The sequence below is a fragment of the Narcine bancroftii genome, chromosome 14 (genome assembly GCF_036971445.1).
Source record: "Narcine bancroftii isolate sNarBan1 chromosome 14, sNarBan1.hap1, whole genome shotgun sequence".
In the NCBI taxonomy this organism is placed as follows: Eukaryota; Metazoa; Chordata; class Chondrichthyes; order Torpediniformes; family Narcinidae; genus Narcine; species Narcine bancroftii.
In genome coordinates this window covers 36,787,451-36,813,211 of record NC_091482.1, presented here as the reverse complement: position 1 = coordinate 36,813,211, position 25,761 = coordinate 36,787,451, and the positions used below count along the sequence as shown (strand labels likewise).

The 25,761-nt window shown below is 36.5% G+C and overlaps 1 protein-coding gene across 4 annotated transcripts in view; it reads right to left on the bottom strand.

The window, feature by feature from the left end:
- Positions 1-198: 198 nt before the first annotated feature.
- The window catches only part of LOC138749990 (RNA-binding protein FUS-like), a 49,005-nt gene continuing 23,442 nt past the window's right edge, over positions 199-25,761 (bottom strand). For 2 of the 4 annotated variants that reach the window (XM_069912123.1, XM_069912124.1), the window contains exons 8-16: positions 18,164-18,195; positions 16,976-17,008; positions 16,268-16,374; positions 16,067-16,196; positions 2,118-2,204; positions 1,948-2,029; positions 1,745-1,821; positions 1,464-1,563; positions 199-351 (exon numbers count right to left, since the gene is read on the bottom strand). In XM_069912123.1, the coding sequence (XP_069768224.1) occupies positions 312-351; positions 1,464-1,563; positions 1,745-1,821; positions 1,948-2,029; positions 2,118-2,204; positions 16,067-16,196; positions 16,268-16,374; positions 16,976-17,008; positions 18,164-18,195 (688 nt within the window). In that variant the 3' untranslated portion in view covers positions 199-311. Of the gene's footprint in view, positions 352-1,463; positions 1,564-1,744; positions 1,822-1,947; positions 2,030-2,117; positions 2,205-8,415; positions 8,562-16,066; positions 16,197-16,267; positions 16,375-16,975; positions 17,009-18,163; positions 18,196-25,761 lie in introns of those variants that run through there. The other 2 variants (XM_069912125.1, XR_011348994.1) reach the window with 2 other exon arrangements.

Genomic DNA, 25,761 nt, shown 5'->3' with positions numbered 1-25,761 from the left:
TTAAAAATCAAGAATGTCAACTAAATGTATTGCAATCACATTTTCATATGGTTTTTGAATCCCTCTATACAGAATAGGGAGATACCAGCCAAGATGACAATATAATGAACCACAGTTGCTTACAGGTGTCTTGTTTACAGGAAATTAGCTGGACTGATGCAATGATCCAACTGAAGTAGTCAAAGACAGTATAGGCAATTTATTAAAAACTTAGTTTAATTTTCATCTTCAAATACATACTGTGAAAAAGTACATTACATTGCATCAATGTTAAAGCACCGCTAAAGAAAAAAATTGTTCCTGGGATGCTTTCAGTAAGGCCTGTCACGTCGATCAGATCTGTAATCATTTCTGAAATTTAAAACAGACATTAAAATTATTTTGCCCATCCCAGACAAAAAACCTGCAGAACATTCAATCTCTAGCACTCAATGAGAACTGGGCTTGTTCAACAGAAATTTGCAAATTTTGCAATGAATCATTACCTGCATCTCCAGACTAAATGTGCTATTTAAAATATTTAATTAACCACCCAACTGCCCTCCAAGATAATTACACTCAGCCTTCTGAAAATTCTCCCACCACAATATAATCGAGTTTCAGAAGCAAAATTAACGACATTCCAAGCAAAGATGGTGACTGAGGTTTTTCCATGCATCTGCTGCCCCAGTTGTTTAGCTTTTCATTCAAAAGCTTATTCACTCAAATACCTTCAAGTTGTAAAAAAAACCAAAAGTAAATACATTTTGGGAAGAATTAAATCAGATACTAAATAAAATTACAAAAAATAACATACCAAAAAACCAGATATTTCTTTTAAGAAATAAATCGAGAATTAGGCCTCAAATTGGACAAAGTGCAAAAAAAAAGTAAAAAAAACGTATAATGTCAACTTGGAAAATGAAAGAGCATGAGTATACAGCAATGGTACATGGAAATGAATAAATGTATTCCATTGGAAAAAATAATTTAAAATAAAGTCGCAATGTTTGAACAAATTTGGGAACCATACATGGAACATATCAGAGAGAGCATGCCTACAACCTTCAACCCCCAAAATGAGATGAAAATGACAAGACGACAAAACGACTAGATTCAGTGTGTAATAAATAGATGATGCATTTTTCTTGTTTATTTTCCTCTGAAAATATTGTTTTATGGTTTTATTGTATATGATGAATATTTATGGGTTTTGGAGGGGGTGGGTACAGGGGAGGGAAAGAGGAAAAAAGGGGAGAAAAGACCACTGTAAATTTAATGAGAAACATTTGTACATATTTTGGTTGATATGGTTCATAGTGTGAAAAATAAAAAAGTTTTACATAAAGACAAACTAGCCTTAACTTACTACTTTCAACAACAACACAAAAAGTACCTTTCAGAATAATTAGACAACTAGTTATGCTTGTATCATTAATGCTGGGAAGAAAAAAGGGATACAAAGACTGAAATCAAATTTATACCTTCCTCCGCCCATTTTTCCAGAACCACCAAAACCTCGATCTCCACCTCTTCCTCCACAGTAACCCCCACGGCCTCTAAATCCTCCTCTACCATGATGTTCTGGAAAGAAAAAAAATTAATCCTGAGATTTTTTTTAAAAATCACCTCTGATTGAAATAAAGCCAGAAACAAATTGCAAATCTCCATGACATTTAAACATTCCAAATGATTAACTTTTAATACCAAAATAATTCTTGTGCATAGAATCATGCTTTGTCCCAATTTTACCGAAAACACTTACCACCTCCTCCATCCACTCTGGGTGTTTTGCACTGATTGCATTCATTCCTCCATGAGAAGTTGACATTGCCGCACGTTCTAAAAAACAAATGTTTAAAGCTTATTGATTGCTTTCATTTTTATTTTGATGATGAAATATTTACAAGGTAGGTCAGGCCATCAATACAATAACAAGGCAAACAACAGAACTTCAACACAACTTACGGATTTGGGCAAGTCCAGTCATCACTTCTTGGACCACTGCCACCCTGAAAACCACGGCCATGCCCTCTACCCATATGGCCACCTACAAATAAAATTTCCCCATTATAAATCTTTGTATGCAAAAATCAGCTCACTACTACTTGTAAAATTAATTTTGGCAGAAGTCATACCTCCACGACTACCTCTACCACCCCGTACGAACTCTGATCGCCTTGTTGCGAAGGACACTTTTATTATGTTTCCATGGAAATCCTTTCCTGAAAAAGTCAAACTATTTAAAAACTGAGTGAAAAATGTTGACAAGCATAACCTGCATTAAAATTACACTTGCTCCACAGCAACTCTCATCTCACTGACAATAAGGCTATTTACATTAAAGTCTCTACATGGCAGAAATACTTTATATACAGTAATATAAATTGGTCACTAACAACATTCTTGGTGCAATGATACAGAGGATAAATCCTTACTTTAAGGAATACAAACGGTTTAAGTCTCGAAGCAAATACCCAAGGTATTGCCAATGACCTTTAACGGACCTTTGACCCAATGTTGTTTCGAGATCTCAATCTGGGTATCAAACAGGCATCTAGTTTCTTGTGAATGGCCAAAAGATGTTCAAGGTCTTTTTGTTGTGCAGTAGTTTTAAACTCTGATGTTGCTGAAGCAGCATTGGAATAATGAAAAGCTTTACTGATTCAAGTGTTCTTATATTAGAATTGCCTTATTTTGGACTCAAGTCATGTTGAAGAGGATCTAAATATCAATGCTCTCTCACCCAGTGCAAATTTACTTTTCATCTATGGTGGAAATCTGATGAGTTGCCTTCAATCAAATTTGTCAATGCTGTGGGGATACACAGGTGAGTGATATCACACAACAGCATTGTATGTGGGGCTAGGAGGAACTATCTTTGATTTGAATAAAGAACCAACAAGGCAAAACTTCTTGTGCAAGTGTATTTTTAAGTAAAGAATGTACAAGGATAAAAACAAAATCATTCCACATGAATGTTGAAGGGGAGATTTGAATGTAGAAAAATGTAAACTGGAGTCACAGGTGCTCATTCACAGAAGAACAAATAATAAGATAAGAGAAAGAGAAGAGTTAAAATCGTGAAAGGACATTTTTGAGAATACAAAGAATCAGAAGATTGGTCATGATTATATGGAAAGGTTTGATAAATTCTGTTGCCCATAAGAAATTAAGATGCCTACAGAAGGAAACAGGCACTTTCTAAGCGAGGTGGGGAGCAGGACATATAACCTGATGTTTTTTGAAAAGTTCCCTTGGAACTACCAAGATCAAGTGCTAAGTGTTATAAAGAACTGTGCGACCACCTATCTCCAAAATCAGTAGAGATTGAAGATGATTTTTAAAATTTTTTTTTAAAAAAGACCAGAAAGCAAAAAAAAGCCAATATTAGGCTGAATTGTGTATTGTTGGAAATGTAATTTTGGAAATTTCTTGGAGAGAGGTTGGTAATTGACTTGGCTGACCACAATGCGCAACAATTGCTGAGCAGAGCACTGAGTTTTGAAATGGCCAACCAAAACATAGATATTATACAAAGGAAGCAGCAGGTGGTGGGAGAAGTAAACTGCTTCCAATGCAGGAGGGGGAAACCACAGTCCTGATAACTTCTTTCAAATGGGCCAAGTGTCATCTCTATGACAAAGAGGGACACATCAAGTCTAAATGCCCAGGGAAAAGAAAGTAGAGAAAAGGAAGACTGCCTTAGAAAGTCAGAAACTGAAATACAGGAAATAAACATGTATCAGTGGCTTGTTCAAGTACCTCAGTATATACCGGAAATAACAAATCGTAAAATTCTTTATAAAATTCCATCATAAATCTATCTTCTCCAGGTGATTTTCCACTTGGCATAGATTGTAACGCCTCCTTGAGTTCCAAATCAGTAAATGAACCATTTTATGTCTTAACACCCTCTTCCTCTAATAAAGGTATTGCGACAGATATTTAGAGGTGGTTTGGAAGGAATTGTTAGAGCAGCTTGCACATACACTTTAAAAACACAGACTATTTGCAGGACTTTTGCAGAATGCTTTTTGCAGGAGGCAAAGTATAGACAACAGCTTGCCTTGGAGAGCATGTGATATTTGCAGGGAGAGGAGAACTGTTTTGCTCTCAGAGAGGGTGTCACAGAAATTATTTCCAGAAGGACAAAGCTAGCAAACGTTTGGAAGGCTGCCTGGTCAAAGGAGAAGACTGTGTCTGAAAGGTGACCTGAAACAAAGGGGGCAAGTTTCGTCAGCAAGACTGATTGAGAAGGAATCAGTTGCAGATGTCCTGGAAAAGGAATCTCTGAAAACCAGCAAGAACCCTCCTGAGTGATAATCATTTGCCTGTTAAGCACCGAAGACTGGTGAACTTTGTTAATGCTAACCTCTGTGCACAGTACAAGAATTGCCTACAACCAGTGAGATTGGACTGTGATCCAAAGAACTTTTCTAATCTTAAATATGCATTACACACACCTGCACTTAGTATTAAGAGGGAGGATTAAGTAGTTAGGTAGGTTAAGTAATAAGTTAAAGTTCAATTCTGTTTTCTTGGTCAAATATAATTAAAAACTACTTTTGTTTAAGTAATGGTGTGGTGCAGATCTATTGCTGCTGGTTTTTGGGGTCCTCTGGACTCTAACAGTAAATCTAAATTTGACTTTTTAAAAAAAAAATCAATCTGCTCCACATCAGAATGTATATAAATCAGAGTAAAATGTACATAATTCGTCATTAATATCCTGTGGTTTATGTTATCCCCAAATTTATCCTAACTGCATTAGTCACTCTAGAAACTCTTTTCAACTGCCAAGCTAAAATCTTGCGCTCTTTCACCCAACTCATAACACTGTTTCAATCACTTTTTTCATAATTGTAAATTTGCTTTTATTATAACGAAGCTTTTTTTTTCTGTTGCATTTTTCAGAAACATCTCTAATGCTGCAATCTCTTTCTAAATCCTGAATTTCTGCTTTGTATTGCTTCTTCACTTTTGCTGTATAATAATTAGACCCCGTAAATATGCTTTTAAAGCATCCCATAATAAACTTACTTTGAACTGATCCCTCATTCGTCTCTTAAAAAACTTAATCTGATCTCTTACAAATGTAATAAATTCAGGACTTTTTAAACAACATTTCATTAAATCTCCAATGATAACTAATTCCCGCCATTTCAGCAAACATCACAAGAAATTAACAATAAATGGTCTGACAAAATCCTACTCTTGTACTCAGCCTGTCCAATTTTACCCTGCAAATGTGCTTATACCAAAATAAGTTTTTTCTTGAAAACGAATCAAGACGTGGTGAACTTAGTTTTTTTTCCAGTTTTTGGAGATTTATCCAACAATGGATCCAAACAACAATTAAAATCCCCTTCAGCCGTAATGTTCTCATTTGATTGATTCAAATGCAAAAATGCATCAGTAACAAACTGTTCATCATCTTAATTTGGTGTGTACAAATTCATCAAAGTTCAAGCTTTTGAAAATAGTTTAGTTAACCTTCAAAACTCTACTTGCATTATCAGAAAAAGATTTTAAAACAAAAGGCACCTTTCTATAATTCAAAATTGCTACTCCTCGAGCCTTGGAATTAAAAGATGCTATCACATGTCCAACCCAGTGTCGTTTCAATTTCAAATGTTCTTTCTCCATCAAATGAGTCTCTTGTAAAAATGCAATGTCCACCTTCATCTTTTTGATATAATCCAACAAGTTTCCTTGTTATCAGATGGTTCATCCCTTTGACATTAAATGTCACAAAATTCAATTTACTCATTCTTCCCAAGTGGCACCCGACACAACAAACCTTTACAGAAAATATAAGCTCCAGAAAAAACCCTCTAAATCTACCAATTATAGAACTTCAAGAATATAAACTGCCCTAAATATGAAAAACCCTCAAATAACAACAACAACAAAAAAAATCACCAAAGTGGTCTCCTCCCCCCAACTATCTAGGTGTGGTCTAAACCACTAGTGGCAGATGACTTTGGAAGATACAGAGCCATCCACCCTCCCCAGCTGATATTCCAATATCAGGAAAAAAAACCACTTGTTCATAATTAAGAATTCAGTCCTCATCGGCAACAGCACCAGCAACTTGACCATCATCTCCCATCTTGATCAATTACTGCTCCTTCATTTTTCTCCCTGTCATTCCCATTCCTCTTTGGAGATCCCTGCGGTTTCAATTGTTTCTGCAATTCAAAACTATGGATTATTTGGCAAAGTTAGCAAAAGTCAAAGCTTCAGTTTCATCTTCAAAAAACTGGATCAAGCAGGATTTATTAAGAATAGGTAATATTACTAAATTAATTACAATAATTAATGCTTCAAGACAACAACTCAACCAACCAATGATATTAGCACTAGCATGAAAAAGGCCTTCGACCGTGAGGAGTGGAATATTTTATTTAAGGTGTTAGAAAGATATAAATTTGGACCACTTTACCAGTTGGGTTAAGGCATTATATACTAATCCTTCTGCTCAGGTGGTGACGAATGGACAGATTTCACAAGTATTTAATTTGTTTAGATCAGCTAGACAATGCTGCCCATTGTCGTCAGGCTTATTTGTATTAGTTATAGAACCTTTGGCCCAAGCGATTAGGCAAGAAATGAATATTAAAGGAATTACAATTGGTGGGTAAGAGTATAAAATTATTCTGTTTGCAGATGATGTTTTGATATATTTGTCTCAACCTATGAAATTATTTAGAACCACTACAAAATTTGTTGAAACAATATGAGGTAATGTCAGGTTATAAAGTAAATTGGGATAAAAGTGAGATATTACCAATATCAGATAGAGATTATTCAGATTATAAACTCAAAGTTTAAATGGTCAAATAAAATTAGGTATTTGGGGGTAATAGTGGATAGAGAGTATCAAAATTTATATAGTTTAAATTATATACCGTTATTAAATAAGATTAAGTTTGATTTAAATAGATGGAAGGAATTATCATCAACACTGATTGGACAGGTAAATTGTATCAAAATGAATATATCCTCGCATTCAATATTTGTTCCAAAGTTAGTGTTTTTATGGAAAGGCAAGTTAACTGGAGTCTCTATGCAAAAGTTGACATGGAGGTATGAATTAGGAGGTCTTCAATTACCACATTTTCAAAATTATCATCAAGCAGCACAATTAAAAGTTTATTAATCGACTGTTTGATATTGACCAACCTCTGATGTGGGCAAAAGTGGAGATGGATCAAATTCAGGAAAGACCAATGCACCACTTTATATATAATGGAATCCTTTGCTTCTACAATGGCATAAACTGCCAGTATTGAAACATTTGATGAGGGTATGGTATAAGTGGAATCAGCTTTTAGGCAAGATTTCAGCCAAAACATATCAGAATGAGCTAATTTCATTTTCTATGAATAATCCTTATTTGAAGGACTGGGAATTAAAAGGAGTGATATAGTGGAAGATAGTTTTGAAGTAGGTTAATTTCTTTCGTTTAATACACTTGAGAAATTTGGTATATTACAAAATACTTTATTTGCTTATTATCAAGTACAAGATTTATTATTAGAATGCTTTGGTAGAGAGATCATATTACCTGGTCAAATGAAATTTTAGAAATTGTGGATAAGGGAAAAAAGGGATTTGTTTCAGAAATGTACTTGTTATTACAGGAAAATATGAAAAAGGGAGACATTTAAAGGATAAATGGGAGAAGGATTTATCTATTCCTATTTCTGTGGAGTGGTCTGATGTGTTTGAATAGTGTTATGAAATTAATGTATGATATAGTTAATTATAACTTTCTCCATCAGTTGTACCCAAATCCTGAAAAATTGAAAAAATATGGATTTAGTGGGTCAGATTTGTGTTTTTGGTGTGGCAAGCAGAGGATTTTTTTTTGGTTTTTTTTCCACACACACACACACACTCTGGGAAATGTAGAAAGGTTAAGCCCTTTTGGGAAAATATGATCAAATTTTTGCGATTTATTCCAAATAGATTTATTTGTGGATCCATGGGTATGCTTATTGGGATACATGAATACAATTACAGCAAATTTATGTTTGGAGAAACCTCAAATTCCATTTATTCGTTTAGCAGTGGCTAGAAAGTGTATAGCTGTAACTTGGAAAAATTATGTCGAATTGAATATACAAAGATGGCACAATGAAATTCCATCATGTATTTAGAGAAAATAACAATTTGTGAGATAATTATTTTTTTAAGATGTGAAGTTCATATTTGGAATATATGGGTTTAAATGTTAAGTAAAAGCCTTATATGTGTTGAAAGATGTAGAGGGCACACCCTGCTACGATATGATGTTATTGTGTTGTTTTTAATAATCAGCTCCGTGGGGGGGGGGGGGGGGGGGGGTGGTAGTAGAGGGTAGTTTTAGACTACTTTTTTTTGGTTTTGTAAACTTTTCAAAAATACAGTAAGCGACATCACCCAAACCTTAGGATGACCAAAATCAACTGTTTGGAACAACATTAAGAGGGTCCTGGTGATCTCAGTCATTGGAATAGGATGGTTGACCAAGGAAAACCTCCACTGCTGATGACAGAGGAAATCTGAGCAGAATGAAGAAAAATCCCAAACGCCTGTTGGACAGATCAGAAACATTTTTCAGGAGGTAGGTGTGGATACATCAAGGACGACTGTCTGCATGAGACTAAGGTTTAGATGATATCTATGGGTTTTCCAGCCTCAAAAAAAAACAACAAATACAGGAATAATTTTTTTAAAATAAAAATCAGCCAAATTGAAAAACATCAGAGAATGACAAAAATCCTAGCAGTGACTTCAAGGACTCTGCAATAGATGCTATCCAAATGCACTGCTATTTCATCTTCCCTGTCACTGACGTCAGGCTGACTGGTGTATAATTCCGTTTTCTCTCTCCCCTTCTTAAAAAGTGGAACATCAGCTACCCTTCAATCCTTAGGAACTGATCCTGAATGTCCACAATTTCTAGCGCCACCACCTCCTTAAGCATCCTGGGCTGCAGACCATCAGGCCCTTGGGATTTATCAGCCTTCAGTCCCATCAGTCTACCTGACACCATTTTCTGCCTAATATGAATGTCCTTTAGCTCCTCCATTACCCTAGGACATCTGCCCACTATTACATCTGGAAGACTGTTGGCCTTCCTAGTAAAGACAGATCCAGAGTGCTTATTTAAAAAAAAAATCATTTAAATGTCATATATACATATCTAGATACAGGAAATATCCCACTTGTGTCTCAAATCAGTAATATATATATATATATATAAAAAAATAAAAATAAATAAATAAATAGAGATATATATATATATATATATATATATATATATATATATATATATATATAAATAAATAAATAAATAAAAATAAAAAAATAAAAAAATAAATAGATAGATATAAAAGTATATATAAAAGTATATATAAAAGTATATATAAAAGTATATATAAAAGTATATATAAAAGTATATATAAAAGTATATATAAAAGTATATATAAAAGTATATATAAAAGTATATATAAAAGTATATATAAAAGTATATATAAAAGTATATATAAAAGTATATATAAAAGTATATATAAAAGTATATATAAAAGTATATATAAAAGTATATATAAAAGTATATATAAAAGTATATATAAAAGTATATATAAAAGTATATATAAAAGTATATATAAAAGTATATATAAAAGTATATATAAAAGTATATATAAAAGTATATATAAAAGTATATATAAAAGTATATATAAAAGTATATATAAAAGTATATATAAAAGTATATATAAAAGTATATATAAAAGTATATATAAAAGTATATATAGGCAACCCCTCCCTTCTCCCCCCACCCCCCCCCAAAAAAAATCAATATCCCAAAAATATTCAAGAAAAAGGAAGAGAAAAAACATCTGGTTACTAAACACATTCAAATTTTGCTTTTACAATATTGAACATTAATTTCAAGGAGTTGATAAGGTCCTTGACGTTTAAGGGATAGCTTTCATAGTATGGGCAATAATTTTAAGAAAATATATTTATTTCTTAAATTATAAGTAATTTGAGGTATACAACTATGTATTTCAGCATGCATCTTTCCATTCCTAAATGGAAATATGATTTCCATGCCATTGCTATATATTTTCTTGCAACTACTAATGCAATTTTCATAAATTCCTTAATTTCAGTTTTGGCCTTATCCCAGATATATTACCCAATAAGAAAAGCATTGGGTCTTGAGGAAATTTAACTTTAGTAACCTGTTCTAAAACTCAATTCCACCCGAAAAAGTCTCAGTTTTGAACTTGACCAAGTGGAGTGTAAAAAAGGTACACTATCTCTGAATTGCACCTGAAACATTTATTTGATAAATCTGATTTCAGTCTATATAATTTCTGTGGGGTCTAAAGTACCTCCAACTCGTGTCATTTCCTTGTTCCCCCATAATAATTTAACCTATTTCTGTCTTCAAAGGCCCAACTTTAATCATAACGATTTTTTTTCCTCTTCACATACTTTTACCATCCCCCTTTATATTCTTGGCTAGCTTCCCTTCGTACCTCATCTTTTCTCCCCGCATTGCCTTTTTACTCATCTTCTGCTGCTCTTTCAAGTTTCCCAATCCTCTGGATTCCCACTCATCTTTGCTATGTTAATAGTTTAAATTTTTTTTATACTGTCCTCGACTTCCCCTTGTCAGCCAGTTGCCCCCTATTCCCCTTAGAATCTTTCTTCCTCTTTGGAATGAACTGATCCTGCATCTTCTGTATTATTCCAGAAATACCTGCCATTGTTGTTCTACTGTCATCCCTGCTAGGGTAATGTTCCAGTCAACTTTGGCCAGCTCCTCCCTTCTGTCTCCATCGTTCTCTTTGTTCAACTGCAATATTAACACTTTGAATTTTACCTTCTCCCTCTCAAACCGTAGATTAAAACATCATTATGATCACTACCTCCTAATGGTTCCTTTACCTAGAGCTCCATTATCAAATCTGGTTAATTACTCCCACCCACCCAATCCAGAATTGCCTTCTCCCTTGTAGGCTCCAGTACAAACTGGAACTATTAATCCACTTCTGAGATACTGTAATGGAAGATTTAAACCGTGTTTTTTACTTTTGCAGCCTTTGCTTCTGCAAGGCTGAGAACCTGCTTGTTTTTTTTAGAATCAGCAAACATGAGCTAAATTCCACCGAGGGACCATAGATTCAGTTATCTGACGAAAGAACATCTGTGTACCAAAAACATTTAATCTTCCTGCTTGTTTTGGTCACAGACTGTCAGAGGCCAAGCCTTGATGCAAAATAAACCATTGTATTCAAAGTGATAAGCTGAAAATTATGTTATTCGATAGAAGCCTAAGCATGCTAGCTTGCTCGCTTTATCTTTCTTACTGTGCTGGGTGATTGGATAAGCAGTTTTTGGGTAATAGTTTGAGACTCTCCGAGAGGTGGCAACATCTCTCAGCAAGAACTTCTAGAGTCCAGCCAACATCCCAGTCGGGGGAGGTGGAGAAGCTGCTACCAGCGCCCCGACAACCTACTACAAGTGTGCGGTCGTTGCCTCACTTCAGCAGTTGGGACCAGTCCAGGCATTGATAAGTATAGTTGGGAAGGGCTTGCATATTGTAGTTTGAAATCAGCTTTTGAATTTGTAATAAACATTTGTATTAACTGAACTGTGTGTGTATTTTGTTTCAGTAGCTCAAACACTGTGACCAATCTAAAACGAACAAAATAAGAGGTACAAGTTTACCCAGGACAGACACTCCATAAACTTCCTCCCTTTCCAACCCAATCGACCTGCATGTTGAAATCCCCCATAACAACCGTAGGATTATCTTTGCAACATGTCCAATTTTAACTCTCTATTCAACTTGGACCCTATATTAAGGCTACTGATTGGGGACCTGTAGATAACTCCCATTAGGATCTTATTGCCCTTACAATTTTTCAGTTCGACCCATCTCCTGATTCTATGTCACCCCTCACAAGGGACTGAATTTCATTCCTCACCAAAAGAGCCATCACACCACCCCCACCCCCCAACTCTGCTCACTTGTCTGTCCTTTCGATAGGACGTATACCCTTGAATAGTCATTTCCCAGTCTTGGTCCTCTTGCAATCAGGACTCTAATTCCTCTAATTCATTATACTTGTCAATTTCCAACAGTGCCTCAAGCTCATCAATTTCTTATACTTCATGCATTTATATATAATCCATTACTCCCCTATCCTTTCACATCTATTCCTATTGCCCTTGGCCATACTCTCTTAACCCTTCCTGAGCTTTCTGCCCCATTAATTGTTTTAACTTTTCTTATTCTCTTTCCCTTTAACATCTTTGTATTTCTAGTTCATCTCTCTCTCCACCCCCCACTACTGTGTAGCATTGGCAAACCTGCCTGCCAGAATGCTGGTCCACTGTCTGTTAAGGTGAAACCCTGTTCAATTCATCCTTACCCCACAACAGATCATAGTGTTCTAAGAATCCAAATCCCTGCTTCATGCATCAGCTCCACAGCCACACACAGATTCCCCCATCTCCTGCTCTCACCTGCACAAGGATCTAGAAGCCAACCAGAGATAACCCTGGAAGTTCTGCTTTTCAGTCTTCTGAGTTCTTTGAAGTCACACTGCAGAATTTATTTTCTTCCCGATATCATTTGTGCCAACATATACCAACACTTCCGGCTATTCATCTTCACACCTGAGTATGCCTTGTAATCAGTCTGTGACGTCCTGGATCCGAGCACCAGGTAGGCAACACCATCCTTAAATCCCATTTGTTGCTGCAGAAACCCCTTTCTGTATCTCACTACTACCATGGCTCTGCTAGACTTTTGTTTTCTTGGCTTTGCTTCAGCACCAATGTTTGACTTGCAAACGTGTCGACCTCTCAGACAGGCAGCGTTTTCTGTCCCAACAGCTTCCAAGAAGTGCAGCTGTTTTCAAGAGGTACATCCCCCTATGTTTCCTGTACTCCAAGCATCCAACCCTTCCTCATCATGGGCCCCCCCTCTCACCTCTGGTATCTTCAGTTTTCCCAGATGAATCTGAGGTTATCCAGTGCCCCAACATGTTCTCATCCATCATGACCCCAGAAGTAACCCTAGCTGTTGATGTTTTGCCAGTAAATTCTGGTGCTGTATTGTCACACAAAAGACAGCTTGTGATTGTAATTATGCACAACTAGAAAAAGGACTTGCCATTATTTTTGGTCTCAAGTGATTTCACCAATACCTATATGGTAGGAAGTTTACCTTGGTGACAGACAAACCACTGAGTTTAATTTTAGTCCCTCGAAAGGGCATTCCAGTGCTAGCTGTGACAATAATTCGAAGGTGGGTAATGGAGCTCACAGCATATGATCAGGATTTAAAACAAACTAGCAAATCTAGATGGCCCATGCTGCTGCATTATTGGACCTATCTCTGCCTGAAACTGAAGGGATGATTAAATAGATGGCAGAAATGACAGCTATCAATCAGGAACAACTTCACTGACCGATTACACCAAAGAGGTGCAGAAAGAAACTACACTGTCAAAGGTTCTATACTTCACCTTAAATGGGTGGCCCAAGGTCAATACTAATTCTCCTGATATAAAGGCTTATTATACACAAGGCAATGAGGTATCAATTGAAGAGCGTTGTTTATTGTGGGGGGGGGGGGGGGGGGGGGCGGGGCGTCAAGGACAATCATTCCTAAGAAATGGCAAGCGGCCATGTGATCAGAGCTCCACACCAATCATCCAGGGATGGTCTGAAGGAAAGTCCTAGCACGCATGCATATCTGGTGGCCATCAATATTGACAGACGGTGAGATGTTCCAATTGCCAGGAAATGCAACCCAAAACACCCCAAACAAAGGTAACCCATGGAAATGACCATCACTATCATGGCACCAGATTCACATTGATTTCACTGGTCCATTCATGGGTAAAAATGTTATTGTTGTCGATGCAACTCTAAACAGCCAATAGCATCACATATGCGAATGACAACAGAACAGAAAATTAAGCTGCGGAGTAGGTTCGCAGGATATAGACTACACACAGAACATTGACCTCAATTTGTATCAGATGCTTTAAACTATTTCTACATAACAATGACATGACTTGGCAGGACCCTACCACCCAAGTACCAATTGAGAAGCTGAACACTTTGTGCAATCATTTTAAAAAGCCAAGACGACAAAGAAATCACTGAAAATATCATGGAATTACAAAATCTCAGATTTTCTGTTGTCATATAGAAACACAGAACACTCGATAACAAAACAAACGCCAGCAGAACTAATGTTAGGGATAACTTAAGAATCCGACTCATTACAGTCATCAGCCTTTGTAACCAACCAGATCTCTGGAAATCAAGAATTGAGTACTAGTAAGGAATTAACAAAAAAATAAAGCAGCATGGATAAGAGGAATCCTTCTTAAAAAAGAGTCCATGTTCATATTCTGTTCTGGTGGGAAGCAAAGTATGGAAACCACACCGCTCAGTTAAGAGTGGTGGATAATCCAGTGTCTGTTCCGAAGACAAATGATCTCCAAAACACCCTTTTTGGGCACATTCTGACACTGACGCTCCCCAGATAACTCCATTACCAATGTGGAGGAACCCTCATCGTGGGCTAGTCAGGACAGCAGAGCAGAACAGACACAAAATGGTACCGACCAACAGCTGAGCTCACAGCCAAAGAGGAGGATTTACCTCCTCCTGAAAAATCAAAAAGTCCCCCTCCAGATTCTTCATCTCCAAGAAGAGCAAAAAGAGAAAGACATCATTCAATACATCTCAGGGACTACGTTCAATGACTTGCCTATTTAGTGTGTTTCACATTGCTAAGTGGGACAGTAATTAGCACAGTTTTATTTGTATTCTTTAATCTTACTGTAGTTTAGTATACTTACTACTTATGTGCTGTTAACAGGCACATGACATCACATAAAATCATAGTATGTGGGGCTGGGAGGAACCATCTTTGATTTCAATAAACAAAAAGCCACACTTCTAGTGTGAGTACATCATTTCCTTAAAAATACACCATGGTTAAAGTTCATGCCTTGACACTTTTTAGGTGGCATCCAACATTCCCCTCACTAGAAAGCAGATGTTTCAGATTGCCCACTTAAACCTTAAGATCATGCGAGACCTTAATCAATTTAACTTGGGTGAGGTTAGGTCTCCCCATCCGTTATGCTGCTCCTTGAACACCTCTGCAGCTTCAAATCAACAGTGTGAACTCTATAGATTCAGAATTTGTCAGATTATTTTGTCAAACCCAGCTGCCCCATTGATTTCACAGAAGGAAAAAGACAAATGCAGAACGTTCATTGGTTCCAAGTGTGCAAATATTGATTCTGGAGCTTGGATTGAAATGGAATGTGTGGCTCTGGGAGCAAATCCACACTCAGTGACTCTGAAGGGATTCTTTGCCATTGTTAGAGGGCCCAGGCAATGCTTATAGCAGGTCTGACAGTTGTAGTTCAGTACAACTCTGATCATCTCAATGGTTGGGTCTGGGTCTATGACGGATAAAGTTTTTCAGAACTGGTCATTTTAAAAAAAATAAAAACAGCCCAGTAGTAACAGGAAATCACTTGTATCAATGTTTAAACAACAAAGGGAAGGCTTTTTAAAATCATTAAAATGCTTAATTCTTAAAAAAAATGTTGGCCCCGCCAATCCCAAAATGAACCTAACACTGCTGCTGATCAGAGATCTCCCAACTTCTGCTGCCGATCCCGAACACTAACCCACCACTGCCGCTGATCCCTGTGAAGGCTTTCTGGGCCAGTGGAATATTCACTGGTGAGTCGGCAGGCTCCCGTCTCCTTGTCACTGGAGCTCATGATGTTGGGAGTTCCAACTCAGATTCTTCCCCTAGGCCTATGTGCCGAGGAGGGATAAGACGCCACTGAACCAGAGGACCCACTCCTGTCCGGGAGGCCGCTCTCCTTGATGATGCCGGGACGAGGGATTTTTCAGACCACTTGCAGTAGGGACCTCAGAGTGTATATATAAACTTACTACTAGAAACTAAGGCCACCTGACTGGAGAACTGCCAGTGGAAGGTTCTCCTCTCATTACTTTAAAAGAATCTTACCATCAAACCAATTAATTGCTGCTTTTGCTGATGGTGGGTCATCAAAAGACACTGTTGCTTCACCTTTCAATTTCCCGGTCACTTTATCAGTGTAGAGGTTTATCATAGCATTTCCAGTTTTCTTATTAATCTGCAAAATATAGACAAGTCATCACTAATCCACACTGCTCCTCAGAAAATATGGGTTAAATATGTACTAACCTTAATCACACCTATTTGTTTAAAGAACTCTGCAACTTGTTCAGTTGTTACATCATCTCCCAATCCTTGGACAAAAATAGTGTTGTTATCAGAATCATCATCAGAAGCTGTGGACAAAAAGACAAGTTTCATTTTGCTTGTTCTTGAAGATAGCCTTGAACTTGTAAATTAAGAGTCAAATCAGAAAACAGATCAAGTTCAAAACTATTTTTCTGTTGCAACCTCAGTTCTGTGGCTAAAGTCAAATTAATTGCAGCAGAGCTATACTCCAGATATCAGGACGACACAGAATCATCTCTCACATCTTGTAACACTAGGTCATTTCCTCAGCGAATCTATGCCAGGTCTCCAACCCCACCCATTCGTTCCATTCCTTCACTCGTCTCCTTGCAGCTCTCCTGAAGGAGAGTACAAAATTGATTGTGCTCCAGCCTCCCAGGGCATTATTCTTTGTGAAGTACAAGTTAGTGGGAGAAGGAAACAATCAATTCGTCAAGTCCCCAATTTGTAGGGTATTTGCATTGATCAGGGTAGTTCATTACTGGGCCAGATATTTGGTAAATCAGTTTTAAATCAGATCATGTGAAAACTTGCCACCATAAGTGCAGCATTTAAATCCTGTTATGTCCACCTGACCAATTGGTTGTATGTACCTTTTACATTAAAATAGTAAATATCAATTCATAGAATATTAAAGTCTGCATATACCAGGATTAGGACCTTGACCATGTCCTCTTGAGCCTGCAGAATGACAAATTCCAAATCACTTTAAAAACTGTTAATGAAGCACATGCAGGAATACAACTATAATTTTATAAATACAACTATAAATGCATCAGATTCTTTGGGAGCAATATTATCCATACCACCTTTTAATTTGCTCCCCCTTTCTATCTTTAAGACCTAATTGTCTACACACTTGACCAAACAAAGGCCATAAAAATTTCTGAGGAGTGTCAAACCATCAACACATTTGTAACCTGACAATCGTCACTGTCATTTACATGAAAACAGCATTACAATGTTTAATGCAAATGTGCATAAAATAATTTTCCGAACATTCTCCTTCAACAGTCAAACACTAAATCATGCCGTTATTAACCCATAAAACCTATCAACTTTGGGTTTTATGACAAGCAGTCTTATTCATTTCAGTGTACAGATGGGCATAGATTGATTCAGATTTTTAGAAGCATTCTCCCAAAATTACAATGTGGAACATGATCTCACCCTCACTATTGCTGCCCTGATGTGGATGAGAATTTGTATTTTAATTCTTAGAGAACAGTCAGTTAAGAAATATTGATAACTACTGCTCGAGTTTGGATCATTTTAGCCAGCAAAGATACTAGTTTCTTGATTTGAACAAGTTACACACATTATCCAGTAGTACACACCCAAGCATTTCAGTTAAGATCTACAAATCCAGGAAATGAAGATTGATAAAACAATTTAAAATATATATAAATGGGATTCCTATGGGATTGTAGATTCCTCTCAAGCAGTTGATTTTAGTTGTTCTGATCAAATACATTAACCATACCAGACATCATAATTAACACTTTTCCAAATGGCATATGTGCTTTTGGAGCAATTTATGTAATTAATTTTAATATAAATTTCAAGTAATGGAGCTGCTAGAATGCCAATAGGAACCCTTAGTTTTGCAAGTACAAAATCTTGGAAGAGCTAATTTCTACCTCTCCCCAACCTGCTCCCACACCCCCCCCTTTTTTTTTTTAAAGGAAGTACAACTGGCATGCACTTGCCGACTTGAATTTTCCAGGTTGTACACACTCACAGAAGTTAATGTTCCAACACTGCAAGATGTGGAAATGGTGGCTTATGGTACAAAGTCAGAATTTCACTGAAATAGTTCCAATACTCTCAACTCACCAAAATTATTGAAGCCACCACGGTCACCACCGCTGCAGAGGAAAAAATGGAAGAAATGATGCTTTCCTCATGCCAGTTATAGGTTGAAACCAAAAAAGGCTTTATCTTGATGATTCAAGGTATAATGTATTGACCATAATGTCATCCCTAACTTATCAACAGTGGCCTAACTTATGTTAAAGCCTTCTACTGAAAATTGCTTGAAAAAATCTTTCCTTTAAGATTTGATGTCATCTTAGGGATGATTCTCAGAAAAAGTGCAATTTTCATAATTTGAAGTCCTGTTGGTGTGAGAATATGGTAGCCAGGAAAGGACTTAGGAGAGCTCGAGGGCATGAGAAGGCCTTGGCACGAAGAATTAAGGCGAATCCCAAGGCATTCTATGCTTATGTGAAGGATGACAATGAAGGGGAGGCTGTCAAAGGACAAGGTGCCTGGAGGCAGAGGAGGTCCAAAATGAATACTGTGTGTCAGTATTCACAAAAGGACTTGATCAGGGGCAAGGCTGAAATTGAATAGGCCTATGTGCTGGACAATGTGGAGATTAAGGGAGTGGAAGTGTTGGGTCTTCTTGAAAACAAGTCCCTGGGGCCAGACGTGCATTATACCCCATGCTGCCGTGGAAAGTGAGTGAAGAGATAGCTGGGGTGTTAGCTATGATCTTTGAATCCTTTTTGGCTGCAGGGGAGGCTGCCAGATGACTGGAGAATGGCAAATGTAGTCCCCTTGTTTAAGGTAATGAGAGAACAATGGGAATTATAGTCCGATGAGTCTTACTTCTGGGGTAAACTAATGGAGAGGATTCTTAAGGAGTATTTGGAGAAGTACAGTCTACTCAAGGACGGTCAGCATGATCAGGCCTCATGAGTCTAATTGAGATTTTTGAGGAGGTGACAAAAATTGATGAGGGTAGGGCAGTAGATGTGGTTGACATGGATTTTATTAGCAAGGCATATGACAAGGTCCCACATGACTCATCCAGAAAGTCAGTGGAATCTTGGTTGTTCGGATAAAAAATTGGCTTGTAGAAAGCAGAGAGTAGTAGTGGAAGGAAAGTATTCTGACTAGAGGCCAGTGACTAGTGGAGTGCTACAGGGATCTATTCTGGGACTCCAGCTATTTGTGATTTTTATACATGTCTGGATGAAGAGGCAGATGGCTGGGTCAGTACTTTGCAGATGACATGAAGGTTGGAGGAGTTGTGGATGGAGCAAGATGATATCGACAGGATGCAGAGTTGGGCAGAAAAGTGGCAGATGGATTCAATTTGGATAAGTGTGAGGTGATTCATTTTGAAAGAACACACCAGAAGGCTGAGTACAGGGTTAATGGTCAGTTATTTGAGAGTGTGGATGAACAGAGACCTTGGGGTTCAAATCCATGCATCCCTCAAGGTCGCTGCACAGGTTGATAGGATAGTTAAGGCAGCCTGTGGGATGCATTAATAGGGGGATTGAATTCAGGAGTAGATAGGTCATTAGGTCATTATATAACTCAACAAATCTTTGGTAAGACCACACAGAGTATTGTGTTCAGTTCTGCTCACCTCATTATAGGGAGGATGTGGAAGCTATGGAGAGAGTGCAGAGGAGATTTACCAGGATGCTGCTGGATTGGGAAACAAGTCTAATGAGGCAAGGTTAGCAGAGTTGAGACTTTTCTCTTTGGAGTATTGAAGGATGAGAGGAGACTCGATAGTGATTTGCAAGATTATATGAGGCATGGATAGGGTGGACACCCAGTACCCATTTTCCAGGGCAGGATCAGCAAACACCACAGGACATGAGTACAAAGTGGAGATATTGGGTTATTTTTAAAAACAAAATATTAAAATACAGGGTGGCACCTGGAATGCCTTGTCAGAGATGGTGGTGGAAGCAGAAACATTGGGCCCATTTAAGATGCACTTAGCCACATAGATGTAAGGAAAATAGAGGGTTATGGGGTAGGAAGGGTTTAGCAACTTTTTAAAAAAGGACGGGATATACGAGTCAGCACAACAAAGGCCAAAGAGCCTGTTTTATACTGTATTGTTCTATGTTCCTGACATTTAGCTTTAAGAATGAAAAGTTTCCTTGAAAGAAGGTGAGCTTCAATTAGGTTTTTAAAAAATTCAAAGCAACTAAAACAGTTTCATTTGCAATTTATGTTTATAGCTGCAGAAGCCAAAAAGTGTGCAATGCACAAGTCTCATTTAAGAGGTGGAGAAGTGTACTAGTTCATTCACTCTGAAACCTGTAGCACACAAAATGCAGAAAATGCAATGTTAACACAAAAATTTTAATAATCTTACTTCAAATATGTACATAACCACACACTCAATAGGTAGGTGCAAATAATTAAAGGCAAACCTATCAAGTAGCAAAACCAATCTTTTAACTTAATCCTGAAGCCTATGTCAAAATTAAGACAAACCAGAAATGCTTCTGCTATGAAGCAAGTTTAACTGCTCATCTTGCATTGATAAGTGTTAAGTGATGCAGTACCATGAGTTTCAACAATCCACAGCATGCTTAAGCAAGAAATGTTACGACTTTGGTCAGGTAGCATTTGCGTTGAGAGACAGTTAATGCTCCAAATCAAGTAATCACCTCCTGAAGCATAAAAATATTTTTCCATATCACTAGAACTATTTGTAATCCATATATACAAATTTCCAAAGTTACAAATGAGAACAAAGATTAAAAACCAAGTATTGCAGTTTTTAAAAAAATATCACAATAATATTTCAGCCTTTCCCTCACCACAAAACCTTTACTCTTATTTTAGATTAAGACTGCTTTGTTTATCCAAAATCAGCCCATCATGAAATGTTAGAGCAATCCTCAGCAAAGTCAGCCAGATTGACTAGAAATATTACAGCATCAATGCAATGTCCATCAGATCCCCTAATGAAGCTTTGCTGGTCTACCAATTAACAATAGTATCATACCAAGGGCAGCAGTTTGCCTGAACTGATCATCAGTTGATTAATCGGAAGAATAATGCTAGATTTTCCACCCCCTCCAAAATATTTAACTAAGGTCAAATTATTAAATGGATCAGGCAGGATAAATAGATGCCCCGCCGGATTCTCCCGGCATGTGCTTTAATTTCAGATTTATAATATCCATTGCTATTCTTGCTCCAGTCTTGTGGAAACTAGCCCCTTTAGTGGAAAAGCAGAATAATGCACATCATATACTCCTGCAAAGAAAAAAAATTGAGTACACACACACACCTGGGAGGGGATGTCGAGAGGGTGGATCTGGACCTGTGCAACCCCCTACTCACCTAAAATCCATTCACACACATGCTGATCCTTTCTCAGTGGGGTATCTCATCAAAGAACCATCATCCTCTGGGATGGACCACCAGAAGATATACAAATGCATCCATTTTTAAAAAGATGCTCAAACACAAATCATTGCAAATGTTTACCCTCCAATTATGGTTCACAAGTATCAGAATTGTTGTTCCTTATTTTGGGAAAATCTTCAAAATAGCAATATTACTAAATAGTGATGGTTTCTATCCCATCATGTTTACACTTATATCATACCTTGAAGTTTCAGAACTTGTCAACCAATTAGAAAATGCAAACTACTGAAAGAACAGTTATGAACCAAAGCACTGTCATACTTAGAAAAACACAAGACAGACTAAATCACAAATCTGCAATTACAAATTTTAGAAAAGGATACTCAATTGATGAAAACATTTACAATGCACAGTTCAGTCATGGGCAATTCTTGTGAATTGAAATAAATGAGATATTTGCGAAACATTTCCTCAAAGATCAGAAACAATTTTAAACACCACCTTAAATCCTTGGAAATCAAACAAGTCTTGATAGGATCCACTATGCAAATGGTTCTATTTGAATTGTAACCAATACTTAAAACAAAAAAAAAGTAATTTTTAGCAGCACTTGGATGAAAATTTGCTCTAGAAATTGTTTGAAGAAACAGCAAAACGCAAAAAAATCTTCCAATGGCACATCAGTCATTGGGACTTGAAATCATACCATGACTTATAAAACAAATCCAAAATTCCAGTGCAAACCTGCGAGGAATTGCTCATGTCAGAGGATGTCATGCTGTTTTATTCCCAGCTACATTACAAACAATACAAAAATCTGGATTACAGGACACAGGACAAAGGACAAAATTCAAGCGGTCTTCAAATAGGCAACCAAGTCCGACTATACCAATCTTTTTTTTTTTTTTAAATTTTTTATTTTTCACACCATAAATCACAATAGCCATGATATACACTTTTTCTTTTCCACACATTTACAGTGACTTTTTCTCCCCCCACCCCCCCCACTCTCATCCATTTTAGGTATACAATCTAGGTTGCATTAATTCAGTTAGACAATGTTGTCATTCAACAAGAATACACCAGAAATTCTACTGAGTCCATTCTTTTCTTTTCTTCTCCTGCCATCAACTTAGGTAATGTTTGTTCCCGGTAGGTTTTCGCTATTGTATTTAATGTAAGGCTCCCATACTTGTTCGAATATTTCAATATTATTTCTTAAACTATATGTTATTTTTTCTAATGGAATACATTTATTCATTTCTATATACCATTGTTGTATTTTCAAATTATCTTCCAATTTCCAGGTTGACATAATACATTTTTTTGCTACGGCTAGGGCTATCTTGACAAATCTTTTTTGTGCATCTTCCAAGTCAATTGCAAATTCTTTATTTTTTATGTTACTTAGGAGAAAGATCTCTGGATTCTTTGGTATATTGTTTTCTGTTATTTTATTTAATATCTGATTGAGATCATCCCAAAATTTTTCTACTCTCTCACATGTCCAGATTGCATGAATTGTTGTTCCCCTTTCTTTTTTCCTCGAAAACATCTATCAGATACTGTTGGGTCCCATTTATTTAACTTTTGCGGTGTAATGTATAGTCTGTGTAACCAATTATATTGTATCATACGCAGCCTCGTATTTATTGTATTTCTCATCGTTCCAGAGCATAACTTCTCCCATGTTTCCTTTTTTATCTTTATATTTAAATCTTGTTCCCATTTTTGTTTAGTTTTACCATTTGTTTCCTCATTTTCCTTTTCTGGCAGTTTAATATATATATTTTTTATAAATCTTTTGATTAACATTGTATCTGTAATCACATATTCAAGGTTACTTCCCTCTGGTAAACTCAAGTTGCTTCCTAATTTATCTTTCAAGTAGGATCTCAGTTGGTAATATGCCAGCGCTGTATCTCCAGTTATATTGTACTTATCTCTCATTTGTTCAAAGGATAAGAATCTACTTCCTGAAAAACAATTTTCTATTCTTTTAATCCCTTTTTTTTCCCATTTTCTAAAGGCAAGGTTGTCTATTGTAAAAGGGAGTAGCTTATTTTGCGTCAATATTAGTTTTGGTATTTGGTAATTTATTTTATTTCTTTCTACATGAATCTTCTTCCATATATTGAGGAGATGGTGTAATACTGGAGAAGTTCTATGTTGTACCAATTTTTCGTCCCATTTATATAATATGTGTTCAGGTATCTTTTCCCCTATTTTATCTAATTCTAGTCTCGTCCAGTCTGGTTTTTCCCTTGTTTGATAAAAATCTGATAGGTATCTTAATTGTGCGGCTCTATAATAATTTTTGAAGTTTGGCAATTGTAAGCCTCCTTGTTTATACCATTCTGTTAATTTATCTAGTGCTATCCTCGGTTTCCCCCCTCTCCATAAAAATCTCCTTATAATTTTCTTTAACTCTTTGAAGAATTTTTCTGTCAGTTGTATTGGCAATGCCTGAAATAAGTATAGTATCCTTGGAAAAATGTTCATTTTAATACAGTTTATCCTTCCTATCAGTGTTAGTGGTAGCTCTTTCCAATGCTCTAAATCGTCCTGTAATTTTTTCATTAGTGGATTGTAATTGAGTTTATATAATTGGCCTAGATTTTTGTTTATTTTCACACCTAGGTATCTTATTGCCTGCGTTTGCCATCTGAATGGGGATTCCTCCTTAAATTTTGAGAAATCCGCGTTATTCATAGGCATTGCTTCACTTTTATTTACGTTTATCTTGTATCCCGACACTTCTCCATATTCCTTCAATTTCTTATATAGTTCTTTTATTGATAGTTCTGGTTCTGTTAAGTACACTATCACATCATCCGCAAACAGACTGATTTTATATTCCCTGTCTTTTATTTTTATTCCTTTTATATTATTATCTCTTCTTATCGATTCTGCTAGTGGTTCTATAGCTAGCGCAAACAATAATGGTGATAGTGGGCATCCCTGCCGCGTTGACCTGCTTAAGTTAAATTGCTTTGATACATGTCCATTTACTGTCACTTTCGCTAACGGTCCCTTATATAATGCTTTAATCCAATTAATATACTTCTCCGGTAAACTGAATTTTTGCAATACTTTGAACAAGTAATTCCATTCTACTCTGTCGAAGGCCTTCTCTGCGTCTAAAGCAACTGCTACTGCCGGTGCTTTATTTCCTTCTACTGCATGAATTAAGTTAATAAATTTACAAATATTGTCTGTTGTGCGTCTTTTTTTGATAAATCCAGTTTGGTCTAAATTTACCATTTTCGGTACCTGTTCTGCTAATCTGTTTGCTAATAGTTTAGCTATTATCTTATAATCTGTGTTTAGCAGAGATATTGGTCTATATGACGCTGGTGAGAGTGGATCTTTCCCTTGTTTTAGTATCACTGTAATTATTGCTGTTTTACATGAATCTGGTAAGTTTTGTGTCTCATCAATCTGGTTGATTACATCCAGGAGGGGCGGTATTATTAGGTCTTTAAATGTTTTGTAGAATTCTATTGGGAGTCCATCCTCTCCTGGTGTCTTATTATTTGGTAAATTTTTTATTATCTCTTGTATTTCTACTGTTCCAAATGGTTCTGTTAATTTATTTTGTTCCTCTATTTGTAGTTTTGGTAGTTCAATTTTAGTCAAAAATTCATCTATTTTCCCTTCTTTCCCTTCGTTTTCGGTTCGGTATAATTGTTCATAAAATTCTCTGAAGTTTTCCTTAATTTCTTTTGGATTATATGTAATTTGTTTGTCTTTTTTCCTTGTTGCCAATACCATTTTCTTAGTTTGCTCTGTCTTAAGCTGCCATGCTAGGATTTTGTGTGTTTTTTCCCCTAGTTCATAATATTTCTGTTTTGTCTTCATTATATTCTTCTCCACCTTATATGTTTGTAATGTTTCATATTTTATTTTTTTATCCGCCAATTCTCTTCTTTTGGTTGTATCTTCCTTTATTGCTAATTTTTTTTCTATGTTTATTATTTCCCTTTCCAACTGCTCTGTTTCCTGATTATAGTCCTTCTTCATCTTGGTTGCATAACTTATTATTTGCCCTCTAATGAATGCTTTCATTGCGTCCCATAGTATAAACTTATCTTCCACTGATTCCGTATTTACTTCAAAGTACATTTTTAATTGTTTTTCAATAAATTCTCTAAAATCCTGTCTTTTAAGTAGCATGGGGTTTAATCTCCATCTATACATTCTTGGAGGGATGTCCTCTAGCTCTATTGCCAATAACAGGGGTGAGTGGTCCGATAATAGTCTAGCTTTATATTCCGTTTTCCTAACTCTCCCTTGAA